Source organism: Callospermophilus lateralis, chromosome 2 (genome assembly GCF_048772815.1).
Source record: "Callospermophilus lateralis isolate mCalLat2 chromosome 2, mCalLat2.hap1, whole genome shotgun sequence".
Lineage (NCBI taxonomy): Eukaryota > Metazoa > Chordata > Mammalia > Rodentia > Sciuridae > Callospermophilus > Callospermophilus lateralis.
The window spans coordinates 209,225,434-209,251,037 of record NC_135306.1 but is presented as its reverse complement, the minus strand read 5'-3'; the positions used below and the strand labels follow the sequence as shown (position 1 = coordinate 209,251,037).

General features: G+C 63.4%; 1 protein-coding gene across 2 annotated transcripts; it reads left to right on the top strand.

The window, feature by feature from the left end:
* The first annotated feature begins 3,274 nt into the window (after nucleotides 1–3,274).
* On the top strand, nucleotides 3,275–23,219 carry Slc67a1 (solute carrier family 67 member 1). Of its 2 annotated transcripts, XM_076844870.2 has the most exons (11): nucleotides 3,275–3,340; nucleotides 4,042–4,322; nucleotides 6,923–7,020; nucleotides 7,761–7,921; nucleotides 8,107–8,239; nucleotides 16,673–16,791; nucleotides 16,996–17,103; nucleotides 18,077–18,177; nucleotides 20,572–20,673; nucleotides 20,927–21,047; nucleotides 23,029–23,219. In XM_076844870.2, the coding sequence occupies exons 2-11, from the start codon at nucleotides 4,179–4,181 to the stop codon at nucleotides 23,214–23,216; spliced, it is 1,275 nt and encodes a 424-aa protein (XP_076700985.1). In that variant the 5' UTR covers nucleotides 3,275–3,340; nucleotides 4,042–4,178; the 3' UTR covers nucleotides 23,217–23,219. The 2 variants fall into 2 exon arrangements, with proteins under 2 accessions (XP_076700985.1, XP_076700986.1); XM_076844871.1 differs by lacking the exons at nucleotides 3,275–3,340; nucleotides 6,923–7,020 and having other exon boundaries at nucleotides 4,184–4,322.
* Nucleotides 23,220–25,604: the final 2,385 nt, after the last annotated feature.

Sequence of the window (25,604 nt, the reverse complement as noted above, 5' to 3'; positions counted from 1 at the left end):
CAGGACATCTGACCACACTCCTGCCCTCCAGACTGCGTTTCTGCACCCCCACCGCACTGCGAATCTGATGCTGCAGGCCTATCGAGTGTTCTTGGTTTCCTGAACACCAAGCCTGGGCTCGGCTCTCAGCTTTTGTCTCACCGTCCCCTCTGCCTGGAAGGCTATCCCTGCACACACCAGATCCGTGCTTCCCTAAGACCCCTGATGGGCATCCCCGCCCCCAGGCCTTTTCCTTACCCACCCCAGATCAATGAAGTCCTGCTTGCAGCCAGCCTAGACAGTCTCCTGGCAGAACTGTCACCAGGTCTCACCTGGGAAAGTGCCTGTTGAGTGGCCAGGTGCATGTTGGTCCCCTTGGCCTATGACCAGAACCTCTTCCTCTGGAGGAGGAAATCCAAGGGGCCAGCGTTTTGAGTGCTTCTCTTTCCTCTTCCAGCCCAAAGGGCAATTTTCCCACACTCCCTGGGAACCGGGAAGCTGTCCCACCCCTACTGAGCCCTTCAGGACAGAAACAAAAGCTAGTGTGCCCAACCAGTTCCCTGCCACCACAGGTCCGCTCTGGCACAGGAGGAAGAGCGGTGAGTAGAAGCCCCTTCCTGGCACCCACCAGCTCCAGGGGAGCCTCGTTCCCACGACCCGCCTCTGGGCAGTTTCAGATGCCCACCTCCCACCTGGGCCCCAGGACCCCAGGCAGAGCTGATACTGGCCAACCTCTGGCCAGAGTCTGATGGGGAGTCTGGCACCTCCTGGGGACAGTGCCTCACCCTCACCCACAGAGGACAGACATCTGCACACCAGCCCTCTAGGGCTCCTGAACCGGAGACCCCTGAGATTCCTATACCCCGCCCCACTCTTCCCAGGCCAGCCTTCCTGTGCACCCTTCCAGGAAATGCTGGCTGCCCAGGCTCCTGGCTCTGGCTGAAGCCATCCTCCTCGTGTCCCCACGGAGGCCAGAGGTGCCGTTTCTGAAACTGAGCCTACAGGACCTGGAACTTGCCTCCAGATGCCAACGCTTTCCCCCATCGGCACTGTTGGCCCTGGAATCTCCCTCAGCACAGTGCATGCACCAACCACAGAGCAGTAGGCGCGACCCCACTTCCTGGGGACTTCAAATGGCCCTGCCAGCAGGCCTCAGGCTATGTGTCTCTGCCCCAACTGTCAGTTCTGTGGCCCGCTCTCACTGGGCCACCTGAGGGGATCCTCCACGTCCACCCCACCCTGATGCCAGCTCCTCTATCTGCTGCAGCATTCTGCTTGAGCTGAAGTTAAAATGTGCAGAGGGGACACTGGTTCTGACATTTGGGCCTGTGGCCTGGCCCTTCCCTGGGTTGCAGGACAGCAGAGTGGAGCCAGGGTCCTGAGTGAGCACCTGCTCACCCAGCAATGACCAACTGAGGGTGTGTGGCACCGGGGACAAGCGCTCAGGCAGTGCATGCTCCTGCAGACTCCTAAGGCACTCAGTGTGGGCCACAAAGCGACTGTACCCAGGTGCCATGCATCTCCATGGCCCGGCCAGCGATAGGGACATGACAGGAAAGCTGACATGGAGAAACAGCATCTCAGTAGCTCCCAGCAGCCTCCTGGTCTGGGAGTAAGGGGCTGCTAGGGAGGAGCTCAGAGCTGTTCACAGAATGCGCCCTTCCCTGCCCCTCCTCTGGGGCTCCGGCCGACTCTCAGGAGCGGTCAGGCTAGACTAGACCTTTCTTCCCTCTCCTCGCTTCTCCCCACCCCTTCTTCCTGTTGGTCCCAAGTTCCTCCTCCATTCCCATTCCCCTCCCCACGCTTCCCCTTCTCACCTGGAAATGGACACCCTATGCTGCCACTCCAGGGGTCAGGGATCCCGCTCCGACAGCCAAAGGCTCAGGGCTGGATAACAGCTGCAAGCCATGCAGCATTTCAGCCTGTAATCCCAGGGGTCGGGGAGGCTGAGGCAGAAGGATCATCACAAGCCACTTTGTGAGACCCTGACCAACCTGAAAAAAAGGTGAAACATAAAAAGAGCTGGAGGTGTAGGGCCGCAGGAGAGCCAGGAACTGACCTTTCCCAGGCACTCATTCCAGCAGGATGCTCTTTCAGGACACTAGCCCCGCCTCCTGCCCTGCAACCCAGGCAGGGGCCACACCCCAGGCCCAAAAGTGAGAACCAGTGTCCCCTCGGCATGTTTTAACCTTAGCTCCAACGGGAAGCTGCAGAGGACAAGGAGCTCAGGTCAGGGTGGGTCGGATATGGAAGTGTCCAATGAGAACCAGCAGTTAGGGGACAGAGCCACACAACCAGAGGCCTGCTGGCAGGGCCATCTGAAACCCCCAGGAAGTGGGCCTAGTGTGTGCGAGGCCCTGGGTTCCATCACCAATACCGAGATGGGGGACACACACACACACACACACACACACACACACCAATACCAAGATGGGGACACACACACACACACACACACCAATACCGAGATGGGGGACACACACACACCAATACCGAGATGGGGGAACACACACACACCAATACCGAGATGGGGGACACACACACACGCACGCACACACACCAATATTGAGATGGGGGAACACACACACACACACACACACACACCAATACCGAGATGGGGGAACACACACACACACACACACACACACACACACCAATATGGAGATGGGGGAACACACACACACACACACACCAATACCGAGATGGGGGAACACACACACACAGACACCAATACCGAGATGGGGGAACACACACACACACACACACACACACCAATACCAAGATGGGGGAACACACACACACACACACAGACACCAATACCGAGATGGGGGAACACACACACACACACACACACACACCAATACCAAGATGGGGGAACACACACACACACACACACACACCAATACCGAGATGGGGGAACACACACACACACACACACACACACACACACACCAATACCGAGATGGGGGGAACACACACACACACCAATACCGAGATGGGGGAACACACACACACACACACACACACACACACACAGCTGCTGGACACCATCAGCAGCAATACCCCGCGCAGCAGCCCGACGCCCGACCAGCGGGGGCGGGGCTGTGGGCGGCCTCCGCTGGGCCAATGAGCGCGCAGAGGCCGCGGGGCTCCGGAGCGCAGGACGCGCTAGGCGGGTGGGCGGAGCGGGTGCTCCCTGGGGGCGGAGCGAGGAGGTGGGCCAGGCCTCGGGGGCGGGAAGAGCCCGTCCCAGGTCACCCCGAAAGGGCGGGCCAGGGCTCATCCCGGAAGGGTGGGTGTCCGGGTCACCCCGAGAGGACTCATCCCCCCAGGCCGCGCCTGAGCTCACCCGGCGGAGCAGGTACCCGAGCTCATTAGGGCGAGAACAGGTGCTGAGCCCCGAACCCGCACCAGGTCGAGGCTGTGCCCCCGTTGCGCCCACACGTGCGTGCGCGCGGCGGGCTCCCGCAGACCCGGGCACCCGGGATGGGCAGGGCAGCGGGCGCAGCCGCCCCGCCCTGGCTGTCTGAAGACGAAGGCCGCCCAGGGCCCGACTCTAGTCCCATAGGTTGACAAAACTTTGGAAAGACCTCAGTGGGCCACAAAATCCGGTTCCCGCCGGTTGTGGGGTCGGGAGAGGGGGGACAGCATCCTGCTGTGGGAGGTGAGGCAGAGCTGCCCTACGGGAGGGGGGGGGGCCTGGAAGGCAGAGCCGTGACTCCTCGCTTCTGCCCAGAACCATTCCAGAAGTCCCCGGGGCCCTGTGGGCCTAGGGAGGCCTCTGGCACAGCCAGCCCCGTGCCCACAGGAAGCACCGCCTGAGCAGCAGCCAGCAACCACCCTGGGCCTCGACTTCCCTTTAAACCCCTGGGGCCTGGCCAGCTGCAGGGCAGGGGGTCGCCCTTGTCTTTCTTCCCTCCTGTGGAGGCCCGTGCTGGAGACCGGGAGTTTTCAGAGGTGTGGAGGAGGGAGACCTGCCTCTCCAAGGTCAGGTGGCTGAGGGCCCAGGGTGGGAGTCTGTGGTCTGCAGTCTGCAGTGCTGCCCTCTGTCCTCTCCCCTAGGCTGTTCTGCCCGCCTCCAGCCTGGTGACTCAGCACCCGCACCCACAGCAACCAGACTTTTGCCCCTTGACCGCTCCCAAGGCTCTGCCAGCGTCCTGTTGGATCCCTCCCTGGCCTCCCGACAGCGCCAGCCCAGGATGCAGGGAGCCGCGGCCCCCAGGGGCCAAGGCCGATCCCCCAGCAAGAAGGACACTCTGGGTCTGCCCTGGGTAGTTCCACTCACCTATGTGCTGGCCGCCCTGGAGCTTACCTGCCTCTTCATGCAGTTCTCCATCCTGCCAGTGAGTAATGCCCCCAGCAGGCCAGAGGCCCCTCACTGCCCCGCCTGCCATCCATCAGAAGGTAGCAGGGAGCACAGGTGGTGCTTGATGCTGCCAGGCTCCTCCCACTGGGGACCCCATGCCACGTGAGCTGAATAAAGTGAGGGGCCCAGGAACTGCTCCTGGTGACCCCCATCAGCATGCGCTGTGCTGTCTGCCTGCTGCAGCAGCCCTGGACAGAGCCTCGGTGAGCCACCCCCCACTGCCCTCCCGGCAGCACACCCTCCACGTGACTGTCCCAGCCCTGTGCCTGCTGCCCCCCACCTGGGGCCTTTGCCCCGTCCATCCCCTGCCTGACGCCTACTCAGCCCATGTCCTGGCAGTGCAGGCCTCTGGGTAGGTCACCCCCTCAGAAAGGTCCCCACCGCGGCCTGCACCTTACTGTCACGTTCCCAGTAGGCTCTGTCCTGCTCCATGTTTCCTGTCCCACTTAGTGGACATTTTTGCCGTTTGTTTTTCTCCCCGACCAGAATGTGAGGGTGGCGATTGCCAGGGCTGGTTTCCTCAACTCAGCCTGGCTCATGGCAGGTGGCTATACTGTCACTCTTGGCTGCCAGGTGCCACCCCCTCCCACCTTCTCTTCATTCCCACTTTTCACTCTTGTTTATTCATTCAACAAACCCTATGGAGGCAGCCCACAGGGTCACATCTTCCGTGGGCAACAGCGCCCAGGGAGTTTGGGAGAACCCAGAGACCCTCCAGGCCGTTCTCCGTCTTGGTGACGGTCAGTTTCTGTTTGAATGAGGGGATTGGGTCCTCTAGATGCTGTGAACTGCAGTTCTTAAAGGCAGATAAAGCTGGGCATGGTAGTGCACGCCTGCGATCCCAGCTACGCAGGAAGATGAGGCAGGAAGATTGCAAGTTCAAGGCCAGCATCAGTAACTTAGCGAGGTCCTGTCCCAAAATAAAAAAAAATAAACAGGGCTGCAGGGCGTAGCTCAGTGTGCCATGGGTTCAGTCCCCTACGAAACACACACAGTAACAAGTTCCCATGGAGACTCTCGGGGCCTGGCTCCCTGAAGCAAGGGGCTGGTTGGCTCCATGCTGGGCTCAGGTCAGGGCCCACCCAGTGTGCTGCTGGCCCCCAGGCTGGGCAGAACTGAGGTCCTAGGGCCCACAGTGGTCGTGACTGAGGCCAATTCCCCACTCATGGTATCCCCAAAGAGGCTCAGGGACAATTTGGAACAAAGTTACACATCACCAAAAAGCCAGGCTGAGTCAGGGCCGCCCCAGAGCCTCTGCTCCTGGGAGGCCCAGCTGGGTCCAGAGCGTTCCTGCACCTTGGCCCTCCCTCCAGGCCTGGGGGTCTGGGTGGGAGTGAGCGTTGATTGGCCCATGTCACTATTCTGGGCATGGGGGGCACTCCCAGGACCCCTCCCACCAGGCCTCCTGAGCCCAGCTCACGCCGTGCGGATGACCTGGGTCCAGCCCCGAGCCCCACCCAGCAGCAGGGCCGCCGGGCAGGTTCTAAACAGATGGTGGCTGCCCCTTACCAGCAAGGCTGCTTCAGGGAAGAGGAGTAAGCCTGTGAGCCCCTAGAACAGCCCACACAGAGGGCACCTGCCAACCTCCTAGAGCGCTCCTCTCAAGGGAGGACAGTTGTCCAGCAAGTCTGTGCTGAGCACCCACGAGCAGCCCCTCTTCCTGAACTGGACAGCAGAGCCAAAGGACCACATTCCCATCTGAGAGCTGGGGGCACACTGTGTGCGTCCATCCCAGCAAATGTCAAATTCAGTGGTGCAGTGGGGAACAGGTGGTAGCATGCTGGAGAGACAGAACCTGAGGACATGTGGCAGTTTGAGGGCCAGGAAGACTTCACTGAGAAGGCAGCATTGATGCTAAGGCTGGAAGGAAGCAGGTGAGGCACAGCCAGTGCAAAGGCCCTGGGGCAGTGGTGAGATTCCTGCATCTGGAGAGGAGTGAGTGGACAGAAGGCAAGACCAGGGAGGGCCATGTCCAGGAGATACTCTGAGGACTCAGGGATGGCTGTGGGGGAGTGTGGATCTGGATCCCCCACTGATGGACTGGATATAGGAGGTTTCTGAGAGAAGGGGAGTCAGGAATGGCACCGAGAGCTTGGGCCTGAGCCCTCGGGAGGATGGAGGCGTCGGCAATGGAGAGGGGGCAGCTACGAGAGGAGCCAGCTCCGCACAGGTTGCACTGAGGTGGTTTCAGGGGCCAGGGGAGCAGGAGGCAGGGGAGCAGGAGGCAGGGGTGAGAGGAAGAGGAGCAGGTGGAAGGTGGCAGGGTCAGGGGCAGTGGGCGGCTGTCCACCAAGCTCACAGAGACATCAGGCAGACGGCAGCTCGGCCCTCGCCATCAGGAGTGTGGGGCACTCAAGCAGCCTGTGATGTCCCAGAGGGGCTTCAGGGGACGTCCAGGGTCAGCAAGGCCAGGTCCCTCTGAGGGGGCTGGGGCAGGTCCACCCTGGTCCTGCAGAGAAGGACCTCCAGGCTGCGCTGCCTGCTTCCTCCCACCCGACCCAGGCTCGTCCTTCATCCCCTGCCCATCCCAAGGCTCAGGACTCCAAGTCCTTCCCGTGGGCCCCAACTGTGTTTCAGTATTTGTCCCGGAGCCTGGGCCTGGATTCCGTCGCCTTTGGCTACCTGCAGACGACCTTCGGGGTGCTTCAGCTGCTGGGCGGGCCGGTGTTTGGCAGGTACAGAGAAGAGGGGGATGCACGTGTCCCTTCACCCAGGCCCCCTCCTCAGAGGCCATGAACTGAGTCCTGCCGGGTCCCTTGAGCTCACACTGGGCCATGAAATGTGGCATCACCACTTTTCACAGAGAAGCAAACTCAGGTGCTGAGGTGCTATGGTCCCTTGGAGGTTCCCAGGGGCCCCACCTGTGACATCCACTTATGTCCAGAGGGAGGATTTAAGGATTGAGGGTATCCTGTCTGTCCATGCCGTGTGCAGTGAGCCGGGAGTCCCGCCATCAATCCTAGCAGGCAGGAGCTGCAGGGACACATGGCCCTGGGTACTCTGAGCCCCCGGGTCAGGGTGTTAGAGGAACACTAGGCTGGGACGGCAGACACACACACGGAGCTGTCTTGGTGACAGTGGCACAGAACAGTGGGCCCGAGCAGCACAGGTGGCCAGAGGGAACAACTTTAGGCAGAAAGAAGGGACACCCACCCAGGCAATCGGCCACTTTCTGTACAGCCTGTAGGTTTCACCACTTCCCCAGGGGGTCACTGTCCCCCTGGGCCAGACACGCCCCCCACTCCTACCCCACCCCCTCACTGCAGCCAGACCTGCACAGTCCCGCTGGGACGATGGGGAAACTGAGGCCCAGGAGGTCCCAGGCCTGCCCAGGAGGAGGCCTGCCTGCCCCGCCACCCAACGCCCCCGCCCAGGACCTACTGGCGGGACCCAGGGTCTGACCCGCCCTGCGCAGGTTCGCGGACCAGCACGGGGCGCGCGCGGCGCTCTCGCTGTCCTTCGTGGCGGCCTCGGCTCTGTACCTGCTCCTGGCGGCCGCCTGCAGCCCAGCCCTGCCCGGCGTCTTCCTGCTCTTCGCCTCCCGCCTGCCTGGAGCCTTCATGCACACGCTACCCGGTAGGGACCTGCGCCGAGGGTGACGTGGGCGTGGGGCCTGGGGGTAGATCCGGGAGGAGGGGACAGTGGGAGTGTGACCGGTGCCGGCCCGGGGTGGAGGGGTGGGGCGGACGGAGCGGAGGGGTCCTGGGAGCGTGGCCTGGGGGGCGGGGCGCAGCACCCCGCTCAGCCGCGCTCTCCCGCAGCCGCCCAGATGGTCATCACCGACCTGTCTGCGCCGGCCGAGCGGCCCGCGGCCCTGGGCCGGCTGGGGCTGTGCTTCGGCGTCGGCGTCATCCTCGGCTCCCTGCTCGGCGGGACCCTGAACACCGCGTGCGGGTGAGTGAGGGGCGGGAAACGCTGGGTCAGTGCCCGTGGTGGCTCCGCCGGCCACTTCCGAGGGCCGCGGTTTCCCTACCGCCTGCGCAGCGGGTTGGGGCGCCCTGATGCGGCGTGGCCGTCAGGGGGCGCCGTCGCCCCGCGCGGAAGCCTCCCTCCAGTGCCGCGCAGTCCCTGGACACTGTCCAGGGAGGCCCTGGCCACCAAGAGGACAGGGGAGACACATCCGGCCCCTCTGTGGACTGGGCACTTTTGCCTCCTCAGTCTTAGGAACTTTCAGCAGGGAAGAATCCCCTTCCAGTCGGTCTCAGGAGGCTCTGAGGGTGGCCGTCCCCAAGGAGGGGACTGTGGCAGGGGCCCCTTTGAGTGGGTCTGGAAAATGGGGTTCAGAGGCAGGAGGAGCCCTGGGTCTGCTGCCAGCCTTTGCGTGCCTCAGTTTCCCCTCCTCTAGAACTGAATCCTGACAGCGGCTTACAGGCTTGTGAGGAGCTTGAAGGAATGCATGTCAGCGCCTCTGTCCCCACCCCATCTGTGCACACAGGCCTCCTGGGCCCTGTCCTGCACCACTCAGTACCAGTGCTCAGGGCTCAGCATCTGTGGCATGAGTTCCTGCCAGGTCTGCCTGTCCCCCTGCAGTGCCGTGGACAGGCCATCAACACCCGCAGCCCTTGGTGGGCCTCTTGGGACAAGAGCTTGACCTTGTCTAGCACACCTGGACCTGGAGAGGCTCCCCCTGCAGCCCCACCCATTCCTCCTTCCCCCCAACTCCTGCGGCCCTTAAGCCAGTTTCCATCCTGGCCAAGCCCCAGGTTTGGGTCTGGGTGGTGCTGGGTTCGGGGCTCCACCCAGCAGGGGTGGAGGCTTCTACCTGCTCCCTGGCCAGAGGAGCCTCCAGGCCAGCAGGTGGCCCACCCACTCTCCACAGGCCTGCAGGGGCCACCCTGGCTCTCCTGGGTCGGAGCCTTCCTGGTGGCAGACCCCTAAGCTGTGGGACCACCACTTGTGTGGTGTGGGGCAGGCACTAGGTCATCTCCAGTTTTTCCAACCTGGGGTGAGCGGCAGCACTCCCTGGACTTGGGATCCTTGGTTTCCCCAGGCCACGCACTGCCCAGGGATCCCATGTGCTCCCAAACAAGCCCAGGCAGTGGTAGAGACAGCAAGGTAATGACCGAGCCCCAGGACCGGGGCAGCAGCCTGCCGGTCCCTTTTGCAGGAAGGGCTCTAGGGAGTCTGTTTACTCCCTGATGTTTATTGGACACCTAATAAGTGCCCCTGTGATTCTGGGTGCTGGGACGCAGTGGGGAGCAAGACAGGCCAAGTCCCTCATGTCCATGGTGTTCTAGGTCAGGTTGCACCATGTGGTATAGAAAGGAAGAAACCAAGGCTGGGTAGGACTCAGTGGCTGAGCCCTCGCCTAGCACATGTGGGGCCTTGGGCTTCATCCCCAGCTCTGAAAAGAGGAATAAACCAGGACCAGGAATAAGAGAGATGGATGGTCACCAGGGACTCTCCAAGGGGGTGACCTGTGAGCAGAGACCTGAGCAGGTGCAGGCAAGCAGCAGGTGCAGAGGTGCTGGGTGCAGTCAGGTGAGGAGCCCTTGGTCCAGAGGCCTGAGGAGAGTGGCAGCTGGACCACACAGCTGAGTGGTGGTGAGCCCTCGCAGGGCACAGAGGCATGGGAGGTGGCTCCTGCACCATCCGTTGGCCACAGGGAGAGGGCAGCTTTGGCCTGGTTTGGTGATGGGTGGGAGAAGGGTGCAGACATGATGTCAAGGCTCTGCCCTAACTCGGGCTGGTCCCCGTGCAGCCTGAGGCACTGTGGGGGTTGAGTCTTCTTCTAGCTGGGTGCCTTGGGCCTCAGGCAGCTCTGGCCTAGGCAGCCAGATGAGGGACTGTGCAGCCGGGGAAGGGGAAGGGGCTGTTTTCCAACCCAAGGGCGCTGGGTCTGCACCTCTGGCACTTGGCGTGTAGGATAAGAAGACAGCAGAGGGCCAGGTGGTGCTTAGGGGGCACTCATGGCTGCCAGGGGCCGAGGAAGCCCTGGCCCAGGAGTGGCCAGAGTGCTTCTGTGCGGCAACGAGGGCCCCAAGTTCTGACTTCCAAAGGAGGCCAAGGCTGCCAAGGTGGGCTCTGCTCAGGGTGGAGGCACCCCTGGGAAGGACCCCGGGGAGCAGGACAGGGAGCAGGAAGGACTGGCCGACCTGGGGCTGGGTAGCCTTCCTGGGGGTTTTCCTGGGGCATGGGGTCAGGGTGCACATGCAGCGCAGCCCTGGTGGGGCAGCAGGAAGAGACCGAAGGAAGGCAGGTATGGGCCAGGCATGAGGGGAGCCAGTGGGGGGCAGGAGCTGGTCACTGCTGCCTCTGAGGCCAGTCTCTCAGGGCAGCCAGGGTGAGGAGAGGCATGGAGGGGATGCAGAGGGGACCCAAGCAGGTATCGGGGCTGGGAGGAGGGCCTCTGGGATGCCACCCACTCAGGGACACAGCCCAGACAGGTGGGGTCACCTCAGGGCCACCAGCAGGGGCCCCTTACCTCGCCAGATTTTCTCACCTGTGAAGTGGCCCATCAGCCTGCACTGGCTGAGGAGTGCTCCAGGGGTCCCCACGTGCAGGGCAATACAGGGGCTGAAGGTGTGTGGGAGCAAGTGCACCCACACAGGCTCCGCCGGCCGCCTCACCTGCCTGGCCCCCCATCCGTCCCCTGTCCTCTCACCTGTCCTTTCTGCATCCCAGCCGCTGAGCTAGAGGACACGGCTCACTTCCCGCAGCTCCCCAAGATGGCTGCCACTCTTGTCCCCACTCCCAGAACCTTCCATCAGCTTCCTTGCTTGCTGAGGATCTGAGGCCCTTTAAAACCTGACATTTACCAGGTCCACCTCAACACTTCCTTTGATGGTGGGGAAACAGGCCCAGGAGCGGGTGGTTCAAGGCCCAGGGCTGGGGGGTGTGCAAAGTGCGCTTGGGGACCTACAGTCTTCGGGCCACACTGGAGACTCAGGGTGCTGCAGGGCCCTCAGGCCAGAGCTGCCCCTCCAGCCCGCTGCGCTGGCTGTCCAGAGTAGGGAGAGAGGATGGCTTGACTCTCAGCTCGGCTCTTGTTCCTTCCAGAGGGGGCTGGCCAACCATCCTCTGAGCCACGCTGTCCACCAGGGTCCACACAGCTGTGGGTGGCCTTGTCTCCCAGTGGTGCTACTCCGTCCCATTCCCACATGGGGGCCGGGGAGGTGGGCTGCAGGGCCTGGATGCTGTCCCCTCCTTCAGGCCACCCCATAACCCCGAAGCCTGCCCTGGGTCACCGACAGCCACACCAGGCCTGTCCTCCCCTACCCCTGATAGAACCAAGTAGGATGTGGAGACCCCTTGGCTGCCATCTCACTGCCCATCTGGGTGCCTTATGCCCCTGAAGGGTCCCAGGCATGCCCATTCCCTGCCGCCCAGACACAGAAGGAGGAGGAAGTGGCCTTGGCATGGGGCCTGTGGGAGCAGGCACCGGTTTAACTGGTTTGGGCTCAGCCTTGAGCTCAGGGTCGGGAGGCCAGGCTGCCCGGAGGTGGGGGTGGGGCGGGCACTGAACCCAGAGCCTGCACACCAGCAGGTGGATGTGGCTCTATGACTCATGGCCTTGAGCCCCTGCCTGAGGACGGCCCACGGGCCTCCAGGACCCAGCACAGGTTCACGGAGCCTGCTGTGTGCCTGCCTCCAGTCCAGGCATGCCCTGGGCCACAGCGTGGAGCTGCCCAGGTGTATAGGTGGCCACCCACATGGTGGCAGCACATGAGACATGGGGTCCTGGCAGCTGGGGTGCAGCCCTGTGGGCAGAAGAAGCAAGGGGCCAGGGTGACTGGAGCCAAGCAGGGGAGGGACAAAGGCCAGAGGGAAGGGGAGGGCAGCGGGGATTCTGCCTTTGCCTGAATGTCCCAGGGGCCACCAGCGCTGAGCGCAGGGCTGAGGGACCCAGTGATGTTGGCTGGAAGATCCCTGTTGATGTGGGGTGGACCTCAGGGCAGGTGTGGTGCTGCTGGGGTCCCAAAGGCGGTTGAGGCTACGGGATGAGAGGTGGGTGAGCCAAGAAGGGGTCAGTGCAGCCTGAGCAGAGGTCAGCCCCAGGCCCAGTTGAAGATAGAGCCAAAAGGATCTGCTGAGGGTGGGTGTGGGCTGTCTGGGAAGACCCCCGTCTGGCCTGAGCAACCGGAAGGAGATGGAGCAGGGAGACTGGGAGTCCAGTGTAGGACGTGCTGGGCTTGAGCACTCTCCGAAGTTCCTGTTCAGTGCTGAGGGCCAGGGAAGAGGGCCTGGCCGTGAAGCTCTTGATCCAGGAAGCAGCTACATGGAATGGGCATTGGCAGACTGCGGCCCCCAGGCCAAGTCCAGGCTGCCCCCTGTGGAAGGCGAGGCTCCAGTGGGTCACACTGCACCCGCCTGTTCACATGTGGCCACCCTGAGCTCAGGCGGCAGGGTGCGTGGGGGTAGGGCCAGCCAGACCAGCGGAGGGAGCTGATGTGTTACAGTAAGCTTGGAGTGCGCGGCCAAGGTGGGGGACTTCCCTGATGCCCAGGTCAGGGCTGGAGGACCCCCGCCCTTGCCTCCAGGAAGGACACTCGGTCAGTGAGGGCCACACAGTGAGTCACAGCCCAGGACTCCTGCCTCAGCCCCCAGGGGGCTCTGCCCACCTAGAAGCAGTTAGGTTTGAACACACACCACTCGGCTAGCAGGAATCCGAGTGCTGGACACTCCACGGACGCTCCACAGCTCTGGAGGTCAGGCTGCCCCGAGATGAGCACCAAGTGGCTGGTGTGACCCTAGCCCTGAGCTGTACCCATGGAGGCCTCCGGGTGACTCAGCACACATATTCTCACACCTGAGTGGCCCCTGGGGCTGGGTGTGGGCGAGGGAGTGGGGGCCCCTACCCTGCTGACCGGTGTCCCTAGAAGTTCATGGGTAGACGTCCAGGCCGCCGGGACGGCGGAGACAGGAGTGACTCAGGCACAGCTCACCTGGGCAGCGCTGCTGATGGCCAGGAGGGAACCAGGCCCGCAGGGAAGGACAGAAGGACCTGGTATCCTGAGTGCTGAAAGCACAGGGACAGGGCAGGAGAGGCCAAAAGGGACCAGCTGCGGGGGCCACCTGAGAGGAGGAGGCACAGGGGAAGGAGGATGGCGGAAGTCCGGCAGAGGCCCTGGGCAGGAAGCTCTGGTGGTTGGCTGGAGGCCCGTGGGGTGGAGGGAGCAGGCCTGGAGTGTTGGGCCAGAGAGGGCTCGGACCTCTTTCTGGGTCCCTGGAAGCCAGAGTGTGTGTCAGAAGTGACCCTGCAGGATGGCCTGGTTGCGACAGCACCATATGGTGAGGGCAGGTGGGGAAGGGGCTTCGCCCTGGCCCCCAGGGCTCTCTGGATCCCCTGCCTCTGCTCCTTTCAAGACAGGTGCCATATGAATTTGGGTCCCAGCTGACCCCAGCCTGGGACATGAGGCAGGTACACAGCAGGGCCTGAGCCACAGCGGGCAGCAGGGGTCCTGTTGGAGCCCAGGGCCAGTTGGCAGGGGCACCGGCTTGGTGAGCTGCTGTCTTCCCTCCCAGGCAGGCTCCCAGAGTCGGGCAGAGGGACGGAAGGGGCAGAGCCTGAATGGGGGAGGCGGGCCCAGGCCGCCCGCTCCTGATGAAGTTGGCAAACTCTGGCCCTGGAGATAAGGATGAAAGGCCCGTGGCTGCCGCTGTTTGCCTGAGGTGTGGCTGCGGGTGCCAGAGGCCTCTCGGGTGGCTGGCAGGCAGCATGGGGGATGGAATGGCTTCCAGGATGGCCCTCTTGTGCCCCTGATGGAATGAGGTCGCCCAGCAAGGTAGCCAGAGAAGGACTGGGCAGTCAGATCACCGAGGCCTGCCCATTGCCCTTCCAATGACACCTGTCATCAGCCTCCTGTTCCTGTATCCACCCAGAAGAGGGGGGCTAGGCAACCCAACGATCTAGGAAGCAGCTACATGGAATGGGCACTGGCTACTGTGTGGCCCCCAGGCCAAGTCCAGGCTGCCCCCTGTGGAAGGCGAGGCCCCAATGGGTCACACTGCACCCGCCTGTTCACATGTGGCCACGCTGTGCTCAGGTGGCAGGGTGCGTGGGGGTAGGGCCAGCCAGACCAGCGGAGGGAGCTGATGTGTTACAGTAAGCTTGGGGTGCGCGGCCAAGGTGGGGGACTTCCCTGATCCCCAGGTCAGGGCTGGAGGACCCCTGCCCTTGTAGAAGGCGAGGCCCCAACATCCAAACAATATGGCTCCAAACAATATGGCTCATTAAAAAAAAAATCAGAATGTCCACATGTGGTGGTGCAGGCCTGTAATCCCAGCGACTTGAGAGACTGAGGCAGGAAAACTTCAAGTTCAAGCTCAGCCTCGGCAACTTAGGGAAACCTTGTCTCAAAATGAGAAATCACGAGGCTGGGGTGTGCTCAGTGGTAGAGCGGTTGCCTGGCAGGCTCTAGGCCTGGGTTCCATCCCAGCACCAGAACAAATGAAAAGAGTGGACCAAGCCAGTGGGGCCAAGCGCAGCCCAGCGCCCTCCTGGGCCGCCCGCCCCTGGGCAGATCCGGGGGAGGGCCGTGTGCCGGGGTGCATGGCCCGCAGGCCCCTGGGACAAGGCCACAGTGTCTGGCGAGGTGCAGAGATGGAAGGTGCTTCCTGGTGGAGAAGCAGCACACAGAGGGCCCGGGCAGGCTGCCCGCCAAATGCCCTCTCACCTCCAGTCTCCTTTCAGGCGTTTTGCTCTGGGAAGTCGGGGGGAGCTCTGAGTCGTGAAAAGAATGGCCCCCTCGGGCTCCCCAGACAGCGGCCCGCTCAGGTCTCCCAGCGCCAGGCCCTCTGCCTCCAAGGAAGCCCTGGCCTTTGGCTTGCTGGCCATCACTCAAGGGACACCAGGACATGAGAAGTGGGGACTTGGCCCCCTGCCACCCACCCTCACTTGTCACCAGCTTCCCAAAATAACCATCTGAGGGGCCGCCTCTGCCCTGCACGCTTCCGGGGCATCTGGCAAAGAAAGCAGGTTTTGTGCCTGCCTGGCCAGGCCCAACAGTGACGCCGTGCCTCAGAGGGGAGCAGAGCCAGAAGAAAGGCTCCTCTCCGGGCAGCCCCGGGGGGGGGTCCCTCTCTACGCACACATCACTTCCTGCCCGTCTCCAGGGCCCGGAGAGGCCCTGCTCTGGGGTCCATCGCCCTCTGACCTCCCTGCCTGCTGGTCAATGAAAGGCCCATCTGTGTGGAACCCTGGCAGCCCACACGCCCAGCTTCCTGGGCAGTGGGCCTGGGGCTCCGGATGGTGGGGGCGCAGGGGCAGCCAGCCCTGCTGAGGAACAGGACTGGCAGAGGCCTGACCTCTGCTCTGTGGCCTCGCTGGCAGCCCTGTCCTTTCCTGCTCCTGGGTTTCGGCCAGAGCTCGGACGCAGGTGTGCCTGTGTGTGCACGTGCGTGTGTACAGACACCTGTGACCCTGGGGAAGGACAGGGGAGTCTGACCTGGGAGGAACCCCGGCAGCTCGCGTGTCCCTGTCTGGGGACTCGGGGCTCTCCCAGGACCCCGACCTCCACTTGTGTCTGCACCCTGAGGCCTTGACCCGGGCAGATTTGGGGGCACTGATGAGGGCTAAGGTGGTGCTTTGCTCATGTGAATGGCTCTCACACTTGCTTGGGTCTGCACCGGGTTCAACCTAGGCCCACAGGCCCGCAGGGGCCAGGTTCTGACCATCTGGTGAAGCGAGTTCTGAGACCAGGGCCCTACAGACTGGGTCCAGCTGGGGAGAAGGGCCTGGGCCTCACTGGGAAGGGCCTTCGCAGGATGGACAGGGGATTGCCACACCGCAAGGGAAAGGGTGTCCCAGTCTAGAGGCCGCAGCCTGGCTCAATGAGAAGTCCTGCTTCAGAGGAGTGGGTGCACCTGGGCCTTGCAGGACGTGGTGGGGTCGGAGGGCAGTGGGCAAGTCAGGGCCTCTGGGGCGCCCGGCCGAAGCCCTCCCAGACCCAGCATGCCCCAGCCTCTAGGCAGTGGGGAGGGGAGGCGTTCCTGAGCCCCTCTGGGTGTCCGCTGTCCTCCATGCCGAGGGCAGTGCAGCCGTCCTGTGACACAGTGCCAGGCCCCAGGTCGCTGGGAGGTTCTCCGGGGACACACCCCCCCAGGCCTGTCCTGCTCCCCGCTCTGGGCTCGCCTTCTGGCTCTGCCACCCACCCACCCACAGAGGCTGCCAGGCCTGTGTGCCGTGGCCAAGGTCAGGGGTGGCTGGCACTCACCCGCTCCGTCTGTCACCTCGTAAAGGTGCCCTGGAGTCCTGGTGCCTTCCCCTGGGGCTACAGGGAAGGGTGCTGGCGTGGCGTGGCCTCCTGCAGCTCAGGCCTCAGCGTAGCTGCAGGACAGGGCCCAGGCCCTGGGACCCACACACCCTGCAACACCCATTGCCCCCAGGGTCCACTGTCCAGCCATCGTGGCACTTGTGGCCAACCTCCTGGGAGCCATCATCAGTGTCACCTGCATCCCGGCCAGCACCAAAGGGGCCACTGTTGATGTCCAGGCTGCTCCCCCGGGTAAGCCCCACTAAGTCCACCTGAGCACCTCCCAGAATCCATGGCTCTGTGGGGGTGCTGACTGCACGGTGCCCACCAGCACTGTGACGGGGACCGAGCCTGCGGTCAACTCCCATTCCTGCCTGGGCCTGGGGAGTGAGCCCTGAAGCCCTGCCCCGCAGCCAGGCCAAGGGCCTCCAGCCTCTGACCAGTGTTCCTGGACAGGTGGACCCAAGGCCAGTGTGTTCGACCTGAAGGCCATCAGCCGCCTGCTCCTGCTGCCCGGCGTCTTGCCAGTGTTCCTCATTAAGGTGGTCTCTGGCTTCCCCTCAGGTCAGTCCAGACCTCCCCTCCCCAGGGCTGCCCAGGGCCTGGTGGGGCCAAGTCCCGGCCCTGGGGAAGGAAGCCCACAGTCAAGGGGCGGGCCGTCCCCCATGCTCCAGGCTAGCCCTGGTCAGTCTCACCTGTCCCTGGAGACCACAAGGCTCATGCAGGTGTCCAGCTCAGGAGAAGACGGCAAAACAGGTGTCTCCCTCACTTCCCTGCCCCCTCTGGACCCCAGCCCTGGAGGAACCAAGGAGGGGTCACCCAGGGGCGCCGCGAGGCCCACAGGCCCCACCTCACACTCTCCGGCCGTACTGCACCCTGGTTTTCTGTACGTCTGGAGTGAGAGGTGTTCCAGGGACTCGGTGTCCCAGTCACCTGGGACATGACGTGCAGCCCAGGACCCTGCAGTGCCCGTAGGACAGCACTGGTCACCGTTTACCCAGCAGTGGCTGTGTCCAGTAGGGACCCTCTCACTCAGAAACCCTGCCCAGTTCTAACGTGGAGTTTCTGAGTGACACCAGCTGCAGGGACAGTCACGGCTGAAGGTGGGCCTCTCCTAAGCAGAAGCCTGTGGCCTGTGCCTAGTGCCCCTGCCCAGGCCTGGCTGGGCCCTGCTGACCCCTCAGGGCCTGCCCCGCCCACCCAGGGGCCATACCTGGAGTCCAAGCCGCAGCTTCAGTGAGGGCCTTTGAGGGCTAGGGCTGGAGGCACGGTGGGGCTCGGGGCCAAATGCTCCACGTGGCCGCCCTGCCTCTGCCCGTCTAGAACCTCCCCACTCAGACTGCAGCTGGGCAGTGGGATCCCAGGAAAGGGTCTTTGGTCCAGCTGGTGTCACAGGTCCCTCCCTGGCCAGATAGGCGCCCTCCCCAGGAGCCAGAGGGGAGGTGGACGCGGTGGCAGGGCTGTGGGCCTCACCTGGTGGGGCTCCCCTGGGGGAGCAGCCTGGACATCAGCAGGGCCCTGACCACCGCTCCGCCAGGTCTCTTCATGGTCATGTTCTCCATCATCTCCATGGACTTCTTCCAGTTGGAGCCTTCCCAGGCTGGCTACCTCATGTCCTTCTTCGGGGTCCTGCAGATGGTAGGTGGGGGCCCGTGCACAGTGTGGGGTGCCTCAGGAGGGGCCTCCTCCTGCTCTGAGCGTGTCTGCTCCTCCCCTCCCAGAGCTCTGCCCCCGCCGCGCCTCCCCCACCCCCCAGGCTGGGTCTGCACTCGGGCCCCGCAGGGTCAGCCCTGTGTGCCCACGGCCTGCGCACCCGGCCACCACCTGGGTCCTAACAAGAGGGGAAGCAGGGCCAGGGACATGTGCTCCTGTCTTGCAGCGTGTCGGGATCCATGGGCCACTGAGTGGGCAGCAGACAGGGCGGGGAGGGACTGCAGCCCCAGAGGTGGGCGTGGTGGGAGGTGGTGGGCTCTGGCTGGGCTGCGTCCTGCCCTCTGGCCCCCAGTGCTCCTAATGGGTAGGTGAGGCTGACCCTGGTGCCCACTCCATGGACTGAGGTGGAAAGCCCCCATTGCCACAAGAGCCCGGGACTCTCCCGGCTGCTGGGCTGTCCTTGCAGGGTGCCACGCAGCTGCAGCACTAGGGTCATGAGGTGCCCTAGAACAGCTTGAGGTGGGGAACAGGCGTCTGTCAGCCCACGGCCATCCCTACCCAAGCCCAGCTCCCCCAACCCCAGAACCTCCTGGGCATCTAGTCAGACCCTGGGGAGTGGACACAGGTGGTGACAGGCCCCACACCCTCCCGGCCAGGGCCAGGGACGGCCTCCTGTCAGCAGGCCCAGGGAGGGGCTATTCTGGGACTGGAGTGGGAGGGGGCGCTGGCCTCTCCGGAAGCCTGTGGCATTCCTGCACCTCCCAGCCACCTGCTCCGCCCCCAGGCCCAGGCTGGCCTAGCCCTGGTACCAAATTAGCCTCTCTCGGGAGGGGCTGGCCCTGCTGTGGGCGAGGAAGGCCCCTGCTCTGGGGCAGCCAGGAGGGGCCACTCTGGCAGAAGCCCAGCCTCAGGAGGCCGCCCCAGGAGCCTTGCTCTGAGGGACCTTCCCTCCTGCCCGGGGCAGCCTCCCTGGGGACAGACACTGGCAGCTGTGGCCAGCGCTGGGGCAGGGGCCGAGCAGGGCTGCAGTGAGTTCAGAGGGAGGACGTGGCCTGGGTGGGGGCAGGGGTGGGGCAGGAGCCAGGCCTGAGGCAGGCGTGCAGGCCCCTGGCCCCGGCTGGGTGCAGGCCCAGCGTCCCAGTGGGTGTTGCTTCCAGTGGGGGGGGGCTGGGCTGGGCACTGGAGGATGGCACCCGCACACCCTGAGACGAGGCGTGGGTCGTGACCCTGGGTGGCTTGCAGACCTCCATCCCCTAAAGACCCTTGGAGAGAGACTTCCCTGTGGCCCGGTCACCTCCCCCTGACCCACGGCTGCCCCAAGGCACTAGTCATTTGGAGAGGGCCAGGAGAGGGTGCACAGAGCAACCGGGGTACCAGGTGGGACTGTCAGTGATGGGGAGCGAGGCGCCCCCCACCCCCCTGGGTGATACCCCAGGTCGCGGGTACAGAGGAGAGGGCCAGCAGGGTGCTGCTCTAGGGAGGCGGTGGGGTGGGGCTGCGTGGGAGCACCCCGGAAAGTGAGGGGCCTCAGGACATGTGGGTGTCTGTAGAGCAAGGCCGAGGGAGCCAGCCAGAGAGGACGCTCACGGCGGAGCGTGATGTGCCAGTCCACCCAGAGTGGCCTGGGGCGGTCCGCGTGCAGGAGGGACTCCTCTGCTTTGGCCACTGTGTGGAGGAGGGTGAGCGCCCAAGCAGAGATGCCTTGGGGTTAGGCGACCATCTGGGTCGTGTGGACAGGCGGATGGGTCAGCTCGCGGCTGGGAAGGTGAGGAAAAGGGAGTCCAGCTCCGGTGACGCTCCGAAAGTCTTTCGGAGGCCGTGGAGATCAGCCCTTGGGCTTGCTTAGGGTTTGGGTCTGGTAGCTGCTGGGAAAGGCCTCTACCTGGTGGGCCTCTGCCTGGTGCTGAGGTCTGACTGACGCGCGCCCAGTAGGTCTTCCTGTAAAAACTAAGGAAACCTCAGGCTGAAAGTAGATTGAGGGACGTTGGCAGCTCGGCCGGAAGCAGTGAGCCCTGCCAGGCAGAGGGCAGGCTCCCCAGGCTGGGCCTGCTGCACTGCCCAGGCACTCCTGGCCCCTGCTGCCCCTGCAGCTCCTTGTCTGCAGCCACCCTCCCCTTCCGGCCTCGCCCGGCACTTCCTGCAGGTGAGGGAGTGCCGTGGCCAGACAGGGAGTGGCCTGCAGGCTGCCCTGGTGTCCCCGGTGTCCCTCCCTGGGGCAAGCTTTCCTTCCACCCAGCAGGAGCCCAACTCCCCTTCAGATGGTGAGGGGCCATTTCTGAGAATGGTGCCCAGCCAGCCTGGAGGTGCCCTGGAGAGCTTAGGCCACGGTCCAGAGCCTCTGGCCCTCTCCCATGTCCGCCTCTACCCTCACCCTGCTAGGTGGTCCAGGGCCTGGTCATCGGGCGGCTAAGCAGTCACTTCTCCGAGGAAGCCCTGCTCCGGGCCAGCGTGCTGGTCTTCATGGTGGTGGGACTGGCCATGGTAAGAGTGCCCACTTTGGATTTCCCCACACAATAGGGGGTCCCAGGCCAATTCTCCGCCCCTCTGCACCTGGACAAGGCCACTCCTGGTGCCCTGTCTGTGCCTGAGCCCCAGGGTCTACCTCCAGCCATGTCACACTGGCCCTCTGGCCCCCTTCCCCAGCCCAGCTCTAGGGGGCAGCAGTCCTCAGCGAGGGCCCACCTGCCCTGTGCAGCCCCCGCTCAGTGTGACCCTGACCACTGCCCCCTGCTAGGCGCTGATGTCCACTGTCCTCCACTTCTGCTTCCTGGTGCCTGGCCTGGTCTTCAGCCTCTGCACCCTCAATGTGGTCACCGACAGCATGCTGACCAAGGCTGTCTCGGCCTCAGACACAGGTGATGCTGCAGGGGGCGTGCAGGGGCCAGCTGGGGAGGGGTGGGCAGGCCCTCCTCCCTGGGAGGCTGCTGAGCTGCCCAGTGGGTGGGCAGCGGACCAGGCAGCCTGGGACCTGAGGGGTGGCAGCAAGAGAGATCAGGTGAGAATCTTGCCCATACCCAGCCCTGCACCGGGCCCTGCTGACCAGCCGGGGCCCAGCTGGGGGCTCAGACACGGCAGGATCACACTGAAGGAGGCGGGTGGCTGCACCCCAGTCAGGGCGTGTGTGGAGGTGTGGACCCAGAGGCCCTGCCAGCCAGTCAGGAGGCCCGCCTGGGGACGGAATTGGGGGGGGCAGGGGAGCAGAGCACAGGAGGGCCTGGCCGCCCTCCCTGGACAGGCCAGGGCTCCTCCAGGCTTCCTGAGTGGGCATAGCTAGTGAACCCAGGACTCTCCCAGGCCCCTCTGGACCCAGCTGTCCTTCTGGAGGCCAGGAGTCCTGTGCCAGGCTTTGCCCTGCCCTGAGCTGGCACAGAGCAGGCACACGCTGGCTGGTTCAGGGTGCTCCTGTGAGCTGGCTATGCTAGGCTTGGGCACCTTCCAGGCATTCCCAGTCGCAGGGCCAGAAAGCTTGAGGGCTGGACTGGCCTTCAGCTGACCAACTGCCCAAGAAGGGAAGACAGGGGAGCCCTCTCCAGGCCTCCTGGGCCTCCAAGCCCTTCCAGGCCTGCGAAGCCATGGTGCTGGGAGAGCCCGTCTCCAAACAGTGGGACCAGGAGGGCTTCCTGGAGGAGGTGGCCATTGGAGAGGCACAAAGGAGAAGGTGACTAAGGCTGGAGAGAGGAGGGCAGGGCCTGGAAGGGAGGAGCAGGCCAGGCCACCAGGGCCACGTCATGCCAGCAACACCACCTTTGGCTTGGAAGGAGTAGGACCAGGCCCAGCAGCAGCCTGGGAACTGAGCCGCAGGGAGGCGGTAATTGCCCTGGTGTCTGGGCGACGTGGGCAGTGGGAGAGGGCACTCTGACATTTCCCCACGCCAGGCCCAGGGCCAGGGAGGGGCCTCCACAGGCCCTTATTCCTGCTGGACTCCAAGGGGCCTGGGTTCAGAAGCCCAGGGCCAGAGCCCCTCTGGGCAGTGGGGAGCAGAGGTACCACCCCTGGGACTGGGACCCAGGACCCTGCAGGCCTGGGAAGGGAGCTCCGGGCCGAGTGCTGTCAGAGGGTGGACAGCAGCCATCCTAGGCATGTCCACACTGGGACAGCGCCCAGAGGGCGTGGAGACCTGGCAACAGGTGACAGAGCTGGCTGCTCAGGCGGGGGCTCGGGCAGGGGGAAGCGAGAGGGTGCTCATTGTCCCTGGGTCCTGCTGTACTCCTGAAGTCCCTCCCCTGCCCCAAGGGGAGTCCACAGGGTGTCTAGGAGATTCCTGGGGGCGGACAGTGGGAGAAGAGGCTGGCGGTCAGAAGGGGCTGTGGGACCGCACTGGGGTGTTGTGCCCACCCAGAACCCTGCCCCGGAGCCCCATGGTGTCCTAAAAGGCCCTGCCCAGCCAGCCCTCTCAGCCCACTCCAGCCACCAGTGGGCCTGGCCCGGCAGCCCAGGCCCTGGGAAAGAGCAGTGAGACGCCCCGGATGTTCTGGGCGGGGCTGGCCAGGTGCAGATGCCGCCCCCCTGGGCAGGCCTGGGGGGTGGAGCCTGCACCTGACCTGGGGCCCATCCTCAGCTCCTCCCACCAGGGAACTTTCTCGGCTAGAGAAGGCTCAGCCCCATATCTGGGGGGGCACCTGTGAGGCCCCTGGGGTCCACAGGCCCGCGGGTGGGGGCCCCGGGTGGGGGCTCAGGGTGGGTGATATGGGGTGTCCCAGGCCTCCTGTGCTGTGTGGAGACTGGCTGGGCCTGGAGCTAGGAGTGTCTGGGGACAGGAGGTGAGCTGTGTCCAGGCAGTGAGGTGCCTGTCCAGGGACCTGCTCAGGGCGTGACAGCTGTCTCCTCTTTCCCCAGGGACCATGCTGGGCCTCTGTGCCTCTGTGCAGCCACTGACCCGCACCCTGGGGCCCACTCTGGGTGGCCTCCTGTACCGCAGCTTTGGAGTCCCCATCTTTGGCCATGTGCAGTTTGCTGTCAACTTCTTCCTCCTCCTGGTCCTCTGGAGGAAGCCCATGACACACAAAAGGGACAAAGCCTGGTGACCAGCCCCGGCAATAAACTTTTCTGGGACCTCCTTATGGCCTGATTCCTGTAGGCTCCCGCCTGCGTCTGTCAGCGGAAGTCGGGGGGCGAGCGAGGGGGCTTCAGAAGCCGAAATGCTGCCCAGGGGAGGGGCCTGCAGCTGACCCCAGGCACAGGATAACCCCAGTTCCTCCCAGGGCATTCGTCCAGCCATGGAGTCCACCAGCACAGCTGGTGGGGAATGCCCTGCTGCCGCTCAGCTGGCTCTCGTTTCCTAGAGGCAGGGAGCTCTCTGCCCACCCTGCAGTGTAGCACCAGGAGCTCAAGTGAGTGGGCTTAGAGGGAAGAATGCCAGGCACAGAGGTGCACATCTGTCCCAGCGGCTTGGGAGGCTGAAGCAGAAGGATCACAAGGTCGAGGCCAGCCTCAGCAACTTAGTGAGGCCCTAAGCAACTTACTGAGACACTGTCTCAAAAATAAAAATGGTTGGAGATGTAGCTCAGGGGTAAAGCACCCACAGGTTCCATCCCTTGTACCAAAAAAACAAAAAACCTACACACCTAATTTTCCAGAGCAGTGCACTTGGACAGAAGTAACTACATCCAACCTGCAGAACAGGGGTACTTGGGGGTGCCTGAGTACATATAGTAGGCAAAAAAAATTTAAAAAAATAAATAAAAGATCGAGGAAACAAGTCTTGGAAAGGATATGTGTTAGGGAGCCCCCAGGGGTCTCCCAATTCCCCCAGCTCCGGAACTGCACCACAGACGCTGGGCTAGCCCATCTCCCAGAGACTCCCACTGGTGGGCATTCCTGGCCACTTGCCCTAGGCCAGGAGGGAGAGGCCAAGGGAACAGCACCTCCCACTCTCACCACCTGCCCCACACCTCCTGGGATAACAGACATTGGAGTGGGGAGGCCAGCGCTGCTGTGGAGACCAGTTGACCAATTTGAAGACCACCACCAGGACAGGAGACTGAGATGCTACTGAGACTCTACAGGCCCACTGTCCCACAGGCTTTTGACAAAAAGCAATTAAAACTTGAAAACCTGAACCTCAGAATTCCAAAGTCCCCAAACTGGGAGTGCCGTCCGAGAGCCAAGATCACCCACTCCCAGCTGGACCCTGTGCCTGCCTGAACCCTGCCCCGCACAGGGCTCACCTCCTGAGCTTGGTCACTCCTCCAGGTGAGGCTGTGTGGGAGACATCTTGAGGGGCTGGGACATGGTCATTGTGAGGTTCCTGTGCTCTTGTTAGCCCTTTGGAACTCCTCCCAAAAAAAAAATACTCAGGAGAAAATTCCTCACAAGGAATAATAATTTTCTCTCTGGAGCCAGCACCCAAGACTCTCGCAGGCCACTCAGCAAACGGATAGCCCCTCCCTAGTTCTGGTCCCCTGAGAAGCCTGAGACCCCCCCCCCCCCCACATGGAGGGTCAGCGACAGGCATTAGAGCTCAGTTCTGGTCCTCCACTCCCTCACCCTGCCCTTCACCAGGCAGCCCCCCAGCCTGGGAACAGCTGGCGTCTCTTCCCTCTTCCTCTACCCCTTGATCTTATGGGGAGGTGACCCACTCCCTGTGCCCTGCCGGCCGGGGGCCAGGTGACACCGATTCTCGGCGTCTACTTCATAGAGGACACAGCCAGGTACAGAGGAGTTACAGCCCGACAGGTATCCCTGGGAGTGAGCTCTCAGGGCTCCCACCCACGTCAGTCCTGGGCCAGCCTGCCCCACCTCGGAGATGGCCTGGGAACACGATCCCCACCTGCTGGCCCATGTCTCAGGCACTGGCCAGGAGGACTGGCAGCTGGACTCTTGAGCCATCATGGTCCAGCCCAGGGTGGGGTCAAGAGGAGTGCATTGGGGCAGGCAGCCAGAAGGCCTTCCTGTTGGCTGGCCACTGGACAGGTGGTGTGTGGGCAAGAGGAGGCAGTTGAGGACAGCCGCCCCTCCCTGTACAGCAGCAGCTCAGGTCTGGGGGAGGTGCACTGGCTTTGGGGACAGGCAGTGAGTGGACTCCCACGTGGGCATAGCCACCAGTCTTGTCCTCACACCACACCCAGGAGTAGAGGGTAGCCAGGGCCACACCCAAGGCATTTCCTGGCCTCTGGGGAGGCTTTGGACGCCACCCAGCAATGACAATGTTCATTCAAAGCTACTTTCCTGTCTTCCGGCTGGCCAGGGCTGGGACTGCAGCCCTTCCCTCCACCCTCCCAGCAGGAAACTGCCCAGACTGGCTGGTAGAAAAAGAATAAGTCATGTCATTTATTTGGAATGGCACATGGTTGCAAAAACAAAATATTAAAGACAGAACGTTTGACAACAAATAACATCAAAATAAATACATAGATAGTCCAATAAGTTAATGCGCCCGCGCAGCGGGGCGAGGTTCCGCACGCACGGTCTTC

Bases quoted from the DNA above. Each gene is read 5' to 3' on its own strand.
- Slc67a1 (XM_076844870.2), top strand. From the start codon at position 4,179: ATGCAGGGAGCCGCGGCCCCCAGGGGCCAAGGCCGATCCCCCAGCAAG. The intron at 16,792-16,995 runs GTAAGCCCCACT...GTTCCTGGACAG, and splicing joins TGTCCAGGCTGCTCCCCCGG to GTGGACCCAAGGCCAGTGTG. The intron at 18,178-20,571 runs GTAGGTGGGGGC...TCACCCTGCTAG, and splicing joins TCTTCGGGGTCCTGCAGATG to GTGGTCCAGGGCCTGGTCAT.